Source organism: Thamnophis elegans, chromosome 17 (genome assembly GCF_009769535.1).
Source record: "Thamnophis elegans isolate rThaEle1 chromosome 17, rThaEle1.pri, whole genome shotgun sequence".
Lineage (NCBI taxonomy): Eukaryota > Metazoa > Chordata > Lepidosauria > Squamata > Colubridae > Thamnophis > Thamnophis elegans.
This window is the reverse complement of record NC_045557.1, coordinates 12,497,302-12,512,274: the sequence shown is the minus strand read 5'-3', so window position 1 is coordinate 12,512,274 and position 14,973 is coordinate 12,497,302. Positions and strand designations below refer to the sequence as shown.

The window sequence follows — 14,973 nt, the reverse complement described above, 5'->3', positions numbered from 1 at the left end:
ATAAGCCTCCAGGGATGAAGCTCCCACAACTTCTGAAGGAAACTTCTGCTCCATTGATTATAGTACACCACAGTTGGAAGGGACGTTGGAGGTCATCTAGTCCAACCCCACTTCCAAGCAGGAGATCCTATACCATTTCTGACAGAGGGCAGTCCAGTCTCTTCTTGAAAGCCTCCAGGGATGAAGCTCCCACAACTTCCAAAGGCAACTTCTGTTCCATGGGTTGATTCTTCTCACTTGTCAGGAAATTCCTCCTTATTTCCAGGTTGAATCTCTCCTTGGTCAGTTTCCATCCATTCTTCCTTCTCTGGCCTTCAGGGGCTTTGGAGAATAGCTTGACCGACCCCCTAACTCCTCTCTGGGGCAGCCCCTCAAATATTGGAAGATGCTCTCCTGTCTCCCCTGGTCCTTCTCTTCCCTAGACCAGCCAGGCCCAGTTCCTGCAACCGTTCGTCTGTTTGAGCCTCCAGTCCCCTCATCATCCTGGTTGCTCTTCTCTGCACCCTTTCTAGAGTCTCAACCTCTCTTTTATAATGTGGTGACCAAAATTGGTCTTCTAGTCCAGCCCCTTTGCTCAAGCAGGAGATCCATACAGACTCTAGGTGTGGCCTTACTAAGGCTTTACAAAGTGGCATTAATACCTTCCTTGAGGTTGATTTTATCCCCCCGTCAATGCAATTTGGGATTGCACTGGCTTTTTTGGCTGCTGCCGCATACGGCTGGCTCATATTTATTTGGTTGTCCAGTGAGACTCAAGATCCTTCTCTCAAGGAGGATATTTGGTATCCAAAACTCACTGGATTATTACCTAAGAACTGTGGCACTGAGCCCTGGAGAGCAGAGGGGTAGCCTGTCTAATTGTGGCCTCCAAAGCCAGAGCCAAATCTCCAGTGCTGGATTTCGCTGGGCGCCACCCGTGATTCCTCGCCCGCCGGGGTCAAGCCGGGCCTTATCATGGATCGCAGCGTTTCCTGCCCACTCCGGCTGGGTACTCCGGGGGGATTTTGCCTCAGCCAGGAAACTTTCCATCCTGCGTTCCCGCAGAGAGGAATGCAGCGCTCGGAGTCCCAAACCGGGGCGGATGGAGAATTTGGGGTGGGAAAGGCTTCCCCCAGGGTGAGGAGAGTGCCCGGGATCCGTCAAGGAAGGAAAAGCATTTGAGAACGGGCAACTATTTTTATCCAAGCGAGTCCTTGGCCGGTGATACATTTCATCCACTACCCGACATGGGAAACTACAATCCCCCCCCCCGCCTGCCCGCCCCCCCAGGCAGTTGGAAGAGACCTTGGAGGTCTTCTAGTCCAGCCCCCTTGCTCAAGCAGGAGATCCTTACAGAATAACAGAGCTGGAAGGGACCTTGGAGGTCTTCTAGTCCAGCCCTGTGCTCAAGCAGGAGACCCTTACAGCAGAATAACAGAGTTGGAAGGGAGCTTGGAGGTCTTCTAGTCAAACAGGAGACCTCAGACCAATTAATTATTCAGTGGAACAACTTGCTTCCAGAAGTGGGGGGTGCTCCCAATACTGGAGGCTTCTCAAGAGAGATTGGAAGGTCACTTGTCTGGAATGGTAGTGGGCCGGGGGTTGGAGTAGAAGACCTCTAAGGTCCCTTCCAACTTATTCTATAATCCCACTTCAATTCATCAGTGGAACGGCTTGCCTCCAGAAGTTGTGCCCCCCCGACCCCCATCACTGGAGGTTTTCAAGAAGAGACTGGACATCCAATTTGTCTGAAATAGTACAGGGCAGTGGTGTCCTCTCCTATGACCGCAATGGAGCCCAATATTCATGTTGCTAAGCGAGACACTTGTTAAGTGAGTTTTGCTCTGTGTTACGATCTTTCTTGCCACGTTCAAGTGAATCACTGCGGTTGTTAAATTAATAACTGTTGTGGCCCACCAGTGGAGCTGATGGCAGATTCGGACAGTGAGGAGGCTGGGGAGGAACCTGGGCCAGTCCTGGAGTCTGGGGAAGGCTCTGGTGAGGCCTCTGTGTCGGAGGCAGAGAGGGCACCAGAGCCGTCTGACAGTTATCAGCTGCCTTCTGAGTCAGACATCAGTGGGGCAGAAGAACAGCTGGAGCCTGTTCCCAGTATGCGCATGCACAGAGCTGCGAGACGAAGGGAGCAGCTAAAGAACAGGGGTCGATTGGGAGTAAGGCCGCAGGTGGACGATGAATGGCCCCTCCCAGATAGAATAAGAGGAGCAAAAGGGGAGTGGAGTTTGCAGGAGACCATTAGTTCAATTCATCAGATTAAAGATCTGTTCCTGGCTTCTTGCCAAGTAATTGCTGCTACAGCGTGGAGTTTGGAAGATATCGGCCTGGCAGCTCTCCAAACCTGATCAAGGTCTGTGGTTGTGAATTCACCCCTGGAAGACCGTTTGCCGGTGGATGTGAAGGAGAGGAATTCACATGAGCTCCATAAGGAGGAGGTTTTTGGCGGGACAAGGAGTCTGCTTTGTGATTTTGGGAAGCCTCGCTCAGAACAGGAACGCAGTTCCTAAGTTGCGTTGGCTTCCCAACGACTTTGCTCGTCAGGAGGCGGCCAAATCACATGACCACGACACAGCCACCATCATAAATATGAGCCAGTTCCCAAACATGCGAATATTGCTCACGTCACCGAGGGGAAAAAGCTGCAACGGTTGTGTGAAAAATGTCCGCAAGTCATTTTTTTTTTCCAGCGATGCAACTCTGAATGGCCGTAAGTGGGCTGTCACTAAATACGGGACAACCTCTGTTCAAAACCTATAATTTATTTATTTTTTCTTTCTTGGGGGAGGGGGGGTGGTGGTGGTTAGAAGAGGTCCTGCAAAACGGAGACCCAGGAACTTAACCCTTCAACACAACTTCTTCTTCTGAATTCTCACCTCTGCTTATCCGCTGCTTCTCCCCGGAGAGGATGCCCGGCGTGTCAATGATGCTGATGCTGTCCAGGACGGGATTTGGGAGCTGCGCACACATAAATCTGCAAAGAAGGGAAGGGACAGGATTAGGAGGAGGCTGGTCCGAGCAGGGGGCAGAAATGGGGCTGCCCGGGTGACCGTTTTTGCCTTCCTGCTTGAACTGGTCATTCTCCTCCACGCAAAACTTAGGGGATTGACTCATCTATTAAAAGGAGACTTCAGGGGTGGGAAAACCCCAAACCTTCCCATTTTGACCCCTCAAAACCTTAGATGACCAGTGCCCCCCCCCAAGAGGCAAGTGTTTTTTCTCCGAAGATGTTTTGCTTCTCATCCAAGAAGCTTCTTCAGCTCTGACTGGATGTTGGGGGGCGATGGAAGGATGTGTCCTCCTCGCAGACAGCAGTTGCGTTCTTCTAGGAAGCCGTTGAGGCCGCTTGGAGGTTTATCTGTGGGGTCAAGGTGAAAATGGGTGTGGGGGCTTCTTGGAACTGCTGAAAGGGCCGTGTTGTAGACTGGAGATGGATGGTGTTGTATCCCTCCCCCCTCTGTTGAGGGAGGGCCGTTCAATTTTGACATAGATGGTTTCCTTGACCCCTTTCAAACCAGCAGTCCATTCTGTCCAAAATATGGAACTGGGTGGTCTTCAAAAGAGTGAGCTTTGCCTTTTAAATCCAGATGGATTATTGGATCGAGTCCAATAATGGATGGGTTTGTTCTCCTATGTCAGTGTTTCTCAACCTTGTCAACTTGAAGATGTCTGGACTTCAACTCCCAGAATTCCCCAGCCAGCGAATGCATTAGCTGGCTGGGGAATTCTGGGAGTTGAAGTCCAGACATCTTCAAGTTGACAAGGTTGAGAAACACTGTCTATGTTGTGCCATGTGTTGGTGAAGTGGCTGTTTTGTTTCCCCAATGTACACCCTCTATCTCCAGTCTACCAACAGAGTCCTCTTAGCCGTCCCAAGGACGATCCATGCCCATTTGCACCACTCAGGTGACCCTGGGGACACAGATAAACCCCCAAGTGGCCTCAATGACCCTCTAAAAGGATGCAAATGACCAGCTGTCTGCAAGGAATATAAATCCTTCCCTTCCCCACCATCCAGGCAGAGCTGAAGAAGCTTCTTGGATGAGAAGCGAAACGTCTTTAAAGAAGACACAAATAAACATCCAAGTGGCCTCAGCGACCCTCTAAAAGGATGCAAATGTCCAGCTGTCTGCAAGGAATATAAATCCTTCCCTTCCCCACCATCCAGTCAGAGCTGAAGAAGAGAAGTGGAACATCTTCAAAGAAAAATGAAGTGCATCTTGAAAAAAGCTTCTTTGGTGTTGTGTGGGCAATCCCATCACACCCACCCCATCCATTATACGACCCTCTCCAGGGTCCTTCCTTTGCGAACTACCAAAACATCCCAGAGATATGGTAAGCTTCAAGTTGCAGAGAATGCGCTGAGACACAGAAAATAGGATCCTAGGGCTGGAAGGCACCTCAGAGGTCATCTAGTCCAACTCAAGCTGGAAACCCTATACCATTTCGGACAGATTGTTGTCCAATCTCTTTTTGAAGACCTCCCTGTGATGCAGCATCCATAACTTCTGGAGGCAAACTGTTCCACGGGTTAATTGTCCCCACTGACAGGAAATGTCTCATTTCCAGGTTGCTTCTCCCTTTGGTAAGTTTCCATCGGCTGATTCTTGTCCTGTCCTCAGGGCTTTGGGAGAATAGCACCTGAGGGCAGGACAAATTAGAATAGAACAGGAAATAGAAAATAGAATAGAATATAGAGAATAGAATAAAGAATATAAAATAGGAAAGAAGAGAATGGAATAGAATAGAAATAGAATAGAATATAGAATAGGAAATAAGAGAATAGAATACAATGGAAAATATAGAATACAGAATAGGAAATAAGAGAATGGTGTAGAATAGAAATAGAATAGATTATAAATAGAAAATAGAGAATAGAAATAGAAATAGAAGAGAATAGGGGAGAATAGAATAGAATAAAGAATATAGAATAGGAAATAAGAGAATGGGGAGAATAGAAGAATATAGAATACAGAATAGGAAATAAGAGAATGGAATAGAATAGAAATATAATAGATTATAAATAGAAAATAGAAATAGAAGAGAATAGGGGACAATAGAATAAATATAGAATAGGAAATAAGAGAATGGGGAGAATAGAAGAATATAGAATAGGAAATAAGGAAATAGAATAGAAATAGAATAGAAAATAGAGAATAGAAATAGAAGAGAATAGGGGAGAATAGAATAGAAGAATATAGAATACAGAATAGGAAATAAGAGAATAGAATAGAATAGAGGAGAATAGAATAACATAGAATACAGAATAGGAAATAAAAGAAGAGGATAGAATGTAGAGTAGAGTAGAATTCTTTGGTGGCCAAGTGTGATTGGACACACAAGGAATTTGTCTTTGGTGCATAAGCTCTCAGGGTACATAAAACAAAATAAAATAGCATACATTCCTTGAGACTCCTAAGATCCACCACTTAGAGATAGTCATAGGATACTAAGAAGGAATGAAGGGAATCATATGACAGAGAGAGACCCAACCCAGAACGAAGGGAAGCCTCAAGGGCCTTGGTGCATATTTCTGACTCTCTGCTTTCTATCTGGCATAGCAAAACTCCTGCTCTGGTAGTGCAAAAGCATTGCAGAGCAGCAGCCAGGAGGGGTCCAAGGCCAGGCGGGTTCGAAGGGCACAGAAACCGGCCTCTGGAGGAACAGAGACAGCCCCAACCAGTGGATCCAACCATTAGCCCATCCTGCCTTTGCCCGAGTCAGACGCTAGACGTTTTCGCCCAGGTTTTTCTTACACATGAAACTCTGGGAAGGTTTCACAGGTAGTCCTCGACTTACAACCATTCATTTAGTGACTGTTTGAAGCTACAATGGCCTGGGGGGGACCTTTTAAAATGTTTTTCACATTTACGACCCCCCCAACTCAGATTGGCCACCGGCTCATACTTATGACGGCATGACGCCATATCCCAGTGTGTGTGTGTGACCTGATTCCGTTGGGGGGGGGGGGGAGACCGATTCACTTAACCACGTCACTAACTTAAAACACCTGCAACTCACCTAACGGCAACGGCAATGAAAGGTATATAGTGGGGCAGGACTCAAACGACTCAAATGCTGGGCTCCATTGGGGTCGTAAGTCGAGGACTACCTCTGTAGTTCCCCCCCCCCCCAGTAGCCGCAAACCACATCCTTCGCGGGATTGCAAAATGGTTTGTGGTTCCGGCATGAAGGGAAGTGGCATGCGAGGTGGACCGAAAACCCAGGATGGGAAAGGCAGCGGAGGTGATGGGGGGGGGGGGGTGACCTTCCCCTCGGAAGATTTGCCTACTCGCAGCTGGTGCTGGCTGGGTAGGCGATGGGAGTTGCCCCTCGGCCCAAAAGCTGTGAGAAAGAGGAACTCTTTCAACACTCTGGAAAGTGAGACTATCTTAGTTGGCTTCTGAAGAAATAGATCTTCCCTTCCTTTAAAATCAGCACGGATGACAAAAACGCAAAGATGACAAAATCCGTGCGGTTGGAGCGAGAAAACCCAAGTTGCAAAGCCGGAGAGATCAATGGGAGTTGGAGGAACTTCATCGTGGGAAAGGGGAAAGTGCGAGGAAAACAACAACATAATCCTACCTTGATCCTGTTTGGGGTACTTGCGTTAAGAGAGGGATGCAATCGAGATCAAGGGAGGTCCTAATACCACTCTGTAAAGCCTTAGTAACGCTGGAATGTTGGATCCAGTTTTGGTCACCACAATATAAAGCACCCGAAATCCAGAGAAGGAAGAATGGATGGAAACTAAACAAGGAGAGATTCAACCTGGAAATAAGGAGGAATTTCCTGACTGGGAGAACAATCAACCGAAGGAACAGAAGTTGCCTTCGGAAGTTGTGGGAGCTTCAGTCCTGGAGGCTTTCAAGATGAAACTGAACTGCTATATGTCAGAAATGGTGTAGGGTCTCCTGCTTCGGTGGGGGGATGGACCAGATGACCTACAAGGTCCCTTCCAACTTCGTTAAACTGATATTGAGACTCTAGAAAGAGGGCAGAGAAGAGCAACCAGGATGATGATGGGACTGGAGGCTCAAACATCTGATGAATGTTTGCAGGAACTGGGCCTGGCTAGTCTAGAGCAGAGAAGGACCAGGGGAGACAGGAGAGCATCTTCCAATATTTGAGGGGCTGCCACAGAGAGGAGGAAGGGGGTCAAGGTATTCTCCAAAGCCCCCGAAGGCCAGAGAAGGAAGAATGGATGGAAACTGATCAAGGAGAGATTCAACCTGGAAATAAGAAGGAATTTCCTGACAGGGAGAACAATCAACCCATGGAACAAAAGTTGCCTTCAGAAGTTGTGGGAGCTTCATCCCTGGAGGCTTTCAAGAAGATACTGGACTGCCCTCTGTCAGAAATGGTGGTCTCCTTGGGCATGAGGATTGGACTAGATGACCTCCAAGGTCCCTTCCAACTCTGTTAGTCTGTTAAACTCTGGTGGGCTTTCAAGATTTTGGTGGGCTTTCCAAAGTCAATGGAGGAAGTCACACTTGCTTCACGGCCTTCACTTAACAACTAGATGTGATTCACTTAATTAACAACCACTGCCGTAAAAATCAGGCACAATTTAACTCAGCTGCCTTACTTCGCAACAGAAATTTCGTTCCCAGTTGTGGTGTAAATTGAGGACTATCTTCATTCCCCTATGCTGGAACTGGTGCCGTAAAGAATCTCTCCAAAGTTGGCTTAGTGGTCATGCCTGGTGGCAGTGAATTCCACAGGTTAATTTTTCATAGGGTGGGAAAGAATAGGCCCGTTTCTATTCTAAATTTTCAATAAAACCACCAAGGACCCCCACAGCCTTCACTCTCCTAACTACTCTTCCTCCTCTCTTCTGTCCCTGGTGATGTTACCTAGTTGGGCAATGAAACGTCTGCAAGAAAACGACCAAGATCAGAGAGCAGCAAGGACTCCACAGTCCTCCTCCATTCCACAAACCCCACTCCCTTCTAGGATGGATATTGTTACCTAGTTGGGTGGCAAAACACCTGCAAGAAACCAACCAAGCTCCCAGAGCACAGAGGATACCTCGATTCAAGCCTGACTACAAATTTTCTCCTTTGCCATTACCGAAACTTGCTTGCCAATTTCTCTTATCAGCTACAACAATAAAGTGAGATTGTGTTGTCTCTGCAGGGGCTGCTTTTTAACCAGGCCAAAACCAAAAACCTTGACCCACGGGACCTCCTGCCTTGAAAAGGTGAGGGTGGGGGTTTCCATTGAGCCACATGGAGAATGTTGAGATTATCACTTTCTCTTTATGCCAGACATTCCCCCGATGACTGGACAGGGTGGGGAGTGGACACCTGGCACACATTCTGGCGCCAAATCAGCCTGCCCAAGACTGACATTCGAATTAACACCCAGCAAGACAGCCCAACCCACAGGAGCCTATAAGGAATCTTACAGTTTTTTTGCAAACTCTGCCAGTGGACAAGGATCCCGAAAACCATAAGTTACCCTTTGCAAAATCCTGGGGGAGCTCAGAGCTCAGCCTGCGCTTGAGTTCCCAACATTGCAGCTGTGCGTTCACACAGCCAGTTGAGTTTCACCAGGAAAACACACTAAAGTTGGCAGATTTTATTTTTAAACTCTGGTGTATTTGTGGAAGAGAGTTTAGAGTTTGGGCAACTTCAAAGCAGTTTTTTTTTCCAAACTTGGCAAGTTTAAGAGGGGTGGGCTTCAACTCCCAGCACAGCTGGCTGGGGAATTCTGGGAGCTGAAGTCCACCCATCTTAAAAGTTTGGAAAACAACAGTCTAAGGCGTTGCAAAATTAAAAATTTTGGGTTTAGTTTGTGTTATGTGAAGACAACAATTTAGGCCGCAGAGAGTTCTACAGACGGATGGGCTGATCCCAGGCCCACAAAAGTCTTTTTCCAGACCACAAAACCAATATCTGACACAGCAGAAAAAAGTTGCAAACGTTTTCAGGTCTGCCTCCATCCCTGGGCTTAATATCCCTGATTTTAAGCCGGGAGAAACACTCAACAAATGTATTTTTATTGGGCTTTTTAAGTTTAGAACATGCTGAGCTATTTTTAATATTTGTAAATTTCCCCCACCTCCTTCCTTTAAAAAAATCATGTTTCTACAGCTGCAAAGCCTGCATTCCAGGAATATTTTCTCTTTTCTTTTGTGAATTAATGACACTGGACAACATAATTGGCAGACGCTTCCACGGCAATGAAGAGAACAATGGACCAAAACTCTGGACTTTTAAAAAGGCCGATTTAACCCTACGCTGTTTTTCTTTCCCCATTCCAAAGCAGAATTTTTCTAACTGGAAGAATAGATAATGGGGTTTTTTTGCAATGGGGGAAGGAAGCCCACTTAGATTTATATGTGATTTTTAAAAGATTTTGTAAGAGTTGCAAAAGGCTTTGCTTGGGGGGGGGGGGGGGCGGGGGGTGCGACCGGACGCCGGAGATGCCTGCAATGGGGCAATCGAGCGACCGAGATGGGCATAGGCTGGCAGCAAAAGGCAAAGCTCCAGCAAGCAGCCACGCCCAGGGTTTGCAGTGATTCAGAAAGAAGAGAATTCCAGCGTAGTTACACCAAGGAGTGGGGGGCATTACTCAGATGTTTTTGCAAGAGGGCCTTGCTGACCCTCCCTCCTCCGACGCCAATTCAGCAGAAATTTCCTGACAATGAGAACAATTAATCCCAGGAAAGGCTCACCTTCAGACGTTGTGAAGGTTTGAAGAGGACAAATGCACAGGCATTGGTCTGAAATACTATAGGGCAGTGTTTCTCAATGTTGGCAACTTGAAGATGTCTGGACTTCAACTCCCAGAAATTCTGGGAGTTGAAGTCCGGACATCTTCAAGTTGCCAACGATGAGAAACACTGCTATAGGGTCTCCTGCCTGAGCAGCAGGGCTGGACTAGAAGACCTCCAAGGTCCCGCTCCAGCTCTGTTATTCTGGTCATTCGGGATGTGGCGGCTGAACCCGAGGAAAACATTTCCTCATTGACCATGGAGGCCATTCATAGAAGCGCAAATGAACTCAAGCGGAATTTGCCCGCCTTGGGGGCAGGGATGGGGTGAAATCAGCTGCTTTGCAATGCCACTAACTGGGTTTAAGTCAACCTGGCTTGGCACCATAATTGGAGAGGGCCCTTCACCTCCCTTGTCCTTTTATCCAGCTCTATGCTAAACTAGGGTCTCTTGATCAGTGAGATGGGCAGCATATAAATTAAATATATCAACAACCTTCTAGGAAGGGGGGTTGGTCTCTTGCTGGACTAGAAGGGGGTTGGACTAGAGGACCTCCAAGGGCCCTTTCCAACTCTGAGATTCTGTAGTCTGGTCTGTCCTGACTTCCTGGCACTAGGAGGGCACCAAAGTGCCCCTTTTGGCTGCAAAGAAAAAAAATCTGCACTTTTTCCCATGGCTGGCTGGGGAATTCTGGGAGTTGGAGTCCACCTACCTTAAAGCCACCAAGGATCGAGCAGCCAGTGGTTCTAGTCCTCAAGATCAGACCCTCTCCTCCTCTCCGCTGCCCCCTCCCTGGATCCAGAAAGCTAGTTCTCAAGATCAGTCCTCTTTTCTCTCCTTGTTGCCCCCCATCTGCAAACCTAAAAGATGTTGCTAGTCCTCAAGATCAGAGTCAAAAGACTCTCCTGCTTCTGCCCCCAACCCACTAAAAACAGTGGATCTGGTTCTCAAGATCAGATTGAAAAGACTCTCCCTGCTTCTCCCTGCAGCTGGAAAGCTAGCAGCATTGTTTCCAGTCCCAAAGATCAGTCAAAAGACCTTCTCTCCCCACCCAGGAAACAGTGGTTCTAGTCCTCAAGATCAGTCCTCTTCCCTCCTTGCTGCCCCCCCCCCGCATATGCAAACCTAAAAGGTGCTGCTAGTCCTCAAGCCCAGGCTCAAAAGACTCTCCCTACTGCTTATCACTACAACTGGAAAGCTAGGAACATTGCTCCCTCCCAGTCCTCAAGTCCAGAGTCAAAAGTCCCTCCCGCCTTCCTCTCCACCCCCTCTGCATCTGCAAAGCTAAAAACTGGGGCTCTAGTCCTCAAGATCGTCCCGCCTTGCTGCCCTTGCATCTACAAACCTAAACAGTGTTGCTAGTCCTCAAGCCCAGGCTCAAAACTCTCCTGCTTCCCCGCCCCCCTTGCAGCAGTGTTTCTAGTCCTCAAGATCAGTCTCTCTTCTCTCCCTCCCTCCCAGCTGGGGAGCGCCAGCCCCTCACCTGTTGAGGAAGGCGTTGCCGAAGGCGTTGAGCTTGCGGAAGGGGCGCCGGGGGTCGACCACCAGCGCGTTGCCCGGGACGACGCCCTCGCTCTCCCCGCCCATGACGGCGATGAAGGAGTCGGTGGTGGGCTCGGGCCCGATGCGCATGCCGGGGAAGTCCTGCTCCAGCAGGTGCCGGATGAAGGTGGTCTTGCCGGTGCTGTACTGGCCCACCAGCAGCACCATGGGCTTGCTCTCCCAGTCGGCCGGCTCCAGCGCCGGCGAGTGGAAGTCGTGGAAGCGGTAGTGCTCCTCCAGCGGCAGCAGCTTCCCGGCGTAGAGCTGCTTCAGGCCCTCCGAGACGGTGCGGAACAGCTCGGGCTCCTTGCGCCGCCGCGCGTCGCGGCTCACCCAGCTGAACATGGCCGAGCCCAGCCCTGCTGCAGGGACAGGGAAAGAGAGCGTCAACCCCCCCCCCCGGCGCAGACCGCACGGACTCGCCACGCGCCCCGCCGCGCCGCCCTTTATAAAGCCTCCGCCCGGGACACGCCCCCGCTGCCCGGGGTTGGCTCCTGCCCGGCGGCCACGCCCTTCCAAGGGTGCTTCTCTTAAAAAGAGCAGGCTTGAGCCACGCCCTCTCGGCGCTGATTGGCTTCACCCTGACGGCCTCGCCCTGTCCTCCGGCCTTGCCACACCCCTCCGGGACATTCCTCTAATAAAGCCTGCGCTTGGTTCACGCCCTCTCGGCGCTGATTGGCTTCTTTCTCGCGCCGGGAATAATGTTTCTTTTAGAATGCCTCTGCCCGGCCACGCCCATTTTACGCTGATTGGCTTCTGCCGGGCGGTCCCTCCTCTCCACAGCACAGTAGTTTTTCGTCTTGGGCACACAAACCCTGAGCACTGATTGGTTCCTGCCCGGAGGTCTAATTCTCTCTGGAGGCCCTCCCCCTTATAAGGCCACCTCCAGGGGCACGCCCCCCTCAGCGCCAATTGGTTCTTCCGGACGGCCTCGCCCTTTCCACTGGCCACGCCTTTCCCTTTAAAAAAAGGCCTCCGTCTTGGCCACGCCCCCTCTGCTCCGATTGGCTACGGCCGTGGTAGGCGAGGCGGAAGTGTAGCGCCGCTCAGGGATCTATGGAGCTTAGAGAATGGGGGGGAAATTGTAGAGGTGACCTAAAAGAGAAAAGGCGAGTGATGCCGTGAGACTGCCTCTGAGCATGTTCAGAGTACTTGGACCAGATTATTATTTTTTAAATCTTCGGATTAAAATTAAATTAAATGTGCACCACCAAGATCTCAAAACGATTAAAAAACAATATTTCCCCAAGTCCAGCCATGTTAGATGGGTGGATTTCAACTCCCAAGGCTGGCTGGGGGATTCTCGGAGTTAAAGTCCATCCACGTTGCTGAGCCTGAGAAACCCTGGCCTAGACCTTGTTAAATGCGAATCGCAAAAAGAAATGGAGCATTGCTCCTCCTATCCACCTACAGCCACACCCACCACCCGCCATCTTAACTTTTTTGACCACCTTGGACTACCTTTCCCTGCTGCTGGGGATAGAACTGTTGAACCTTTAGGTGTCTTCCAAATAAACTACCATTCCTGTATTTTGTCTGCCTGGAATTCAGGCCAGCATGCTTTTTTCCCCTTCTTCCCAACAACCCTGCGAGGTGGGCTGGTGGAAGACATCCATAAGCTTCCATGGATGAGATGGACCCAAACGTAGATTCCCCTAAAGCAGTGGTTCCCAAACTTGGCAACTTTAAGACTTCTGGGAGTTGAAGTCCACAAGTCTTAAAGTTGCCAAGTTTGGGAACCACTGCCCTAAAGCCATGCCATTTTGAGGGGTAGGGGCTGGGAAACATGCTCCCTGTTTTCAACTGGCCATTGAAGAAGCCCACAATCGTGGCTTATGAAAACCAGGCCTATCTGGCTTGCCATTTTTGACCTTTTTGACTGTCCCTCTCCTCCCCTTTCGACGGGCAGGGCAGCCCCCTGACCTGACCTGAGCTGCCTTCGTCCATGTCCAAATTCCGGAGGGCCCCGGCATGAACCCCTTGCATTGCAGCCCCCGCAAGCTCGGCAGTTGAACCGCCCGCCTGAGATGGAATTCCTCTTTGTGAACCAGCCTGCGGGTTGCAGCTGAGGTCAGCGAGTTCCAGAATGGCCAGGCTGTCCTGGTGTCAGATGCTGGCTTGCTGAATAAGTCAAGGGGAAGGCAAATAATGGTTGTCTGTTGCCTAGTTTCCAGAATTCCCCAGTCAGCATGCTCTGAGATAGGTGGACTTCAACTCCCAGAATTCCCCAGCCAGCAGGCTCTGAGATAGGTGGACTTCAACTCCCAGATTTCCTCTGGCTGTCCTGGGGAATTCTGGGAGTTGAAGTCTACAATCTTAAAATTGCCAAGCTTGAGAAACACTGCCCAAAAAGTTGCCTAGTACAGACTGTGCATGCTTTGGGTGGGTTAGCCTAGTGGGTTGGCACTTTGAGCCCCTCCAATCCGAAGCTGCTTTCTTGGGGAGTGGCATTCTTTCAAAGCAGAGCTTGGTATTCTATGTAGTCTTCCATTTAAGAAGCATTCATTTAGCCACCATTTCAAAGTGCCAAATGCACTGAAAAAATGGCTTAAGCCTGGTCCCCACAGTTATGACCATTGCAGCATTCTCTATGATTACCTGATCAAAATTCAGCCGCTTGACACTTAGAGCGTCCTGGGGTCACCCTTTCTCCCCTTTCCTTGCTGGCTTCTGGCGAGCAAACTCAAGGATGGAGGCCAGATCCCTTAACGGCAGCATGATTCACTTAACAGCAAGCTGTGATTCGCTTAACAAAGCGAATGTGGCAAAAAAAGGGTCATAAAATCAGGTCCAACCCATTTGGCTGGGCAGCAGAAATTGTGGTTCTCAAATGGAGGACTTCCTATAACTGGTAGTCCTCGACGTACGACTACAATTGAGCCCAACGTTTCTATTGCTAAGCAAGGCCGTTGTCCCCGTTTTACAACACCCTCTCTCCACGGTTGTTGAGCGAATCACGGCAGTTGTTAAAGTCAGTAACACAGTTGTTGAGTGAATCTGGCTTCCCCATTAACTTTCCTCATCAGAGGGTCGCAAACGCTGATCGCATGACCCCTGGACTGTCACAAATATGAGTCAGTTGTCAAGCCTCTGAATTCTGATCGCGTGCCCATGGGGATGTTGCAACGGTCGTAAGTGTGAAAAACCGGCATCTCACCTTTTCCAGTGCCGTTGTAACTTTGAACGGTCATTAAATGAACTGTTGTAAGTGGAGGACTACTTGGGGACTTGGGGGGTGGGGGGAGGCGTGGAGGCTGTCAGAAAGCTGAATGCTGGAATTTGGGGTGGGTGGAGTGATCTTTTGGTGGCTGCTGAGTCGTTGCTTAGCTCCGCTTGGCCTGTTTTGCTTGCATTCTGAGGACCAGAGCCAGAAATTCCGAGCGGGAGCATCAGGGGCTCCGGGCAGAGCCGGCCAGGAAGCCAGGAAGGGAAGTTGGGCTGGGCAGAAAAAGGAAAAGGATGAGATTTTGCTTCCAAATATGGGAAAAGCCACATCCCGACAAATCCCAGCAGACCTGCGACACATGTTTTCCACTGCAAGGGAGGGAGGAGAAGGAGGGGGGTTAGATTAGATAGATAGATAGATAGATAGATAGATAGATAGATAGATAGATAGATAGATAGATAGAAAGAAAGATAGAAAGATAGAAAGATAGAAAGATAGAAAGATAGAAAGATAGGAAAAGATAGAAAGATAGAAAGGAAGATAAATATATCGA

General features: G+C 49.3%; 1 protein-coding gene across 1 annotated transcript in view; it reads right to left on the bottom strand.

The window, feature by feature from the left end:
* The window catches only part of EHD1 (EH domain containing 1), a 33,269-nt gene extending 21,446 nt beyond the window's left edge, over positions 1-11,823 (bottom strand). Inside the window, exons 1-2 of the mRNA XM_032234112.1 lie at positions 11,196-11,823; positions 2,868-2,965 (exon numbers count right to left, since the gene is read on the bottom strand). Of these exons, the coding sequence (XP_032090003.1) occupies positions 2,868-2,965; positions 11,196-11,599 (502 nt within the window). The 5' untranslated portion in view covers positions 11,600-11,823. The remainder of the gene's footprint in view (positions 1-2,867; positions 2,966-11,195) is intronic.
* Positions 11,824-14,973: the final 3,150 nt, after the last annotated feature.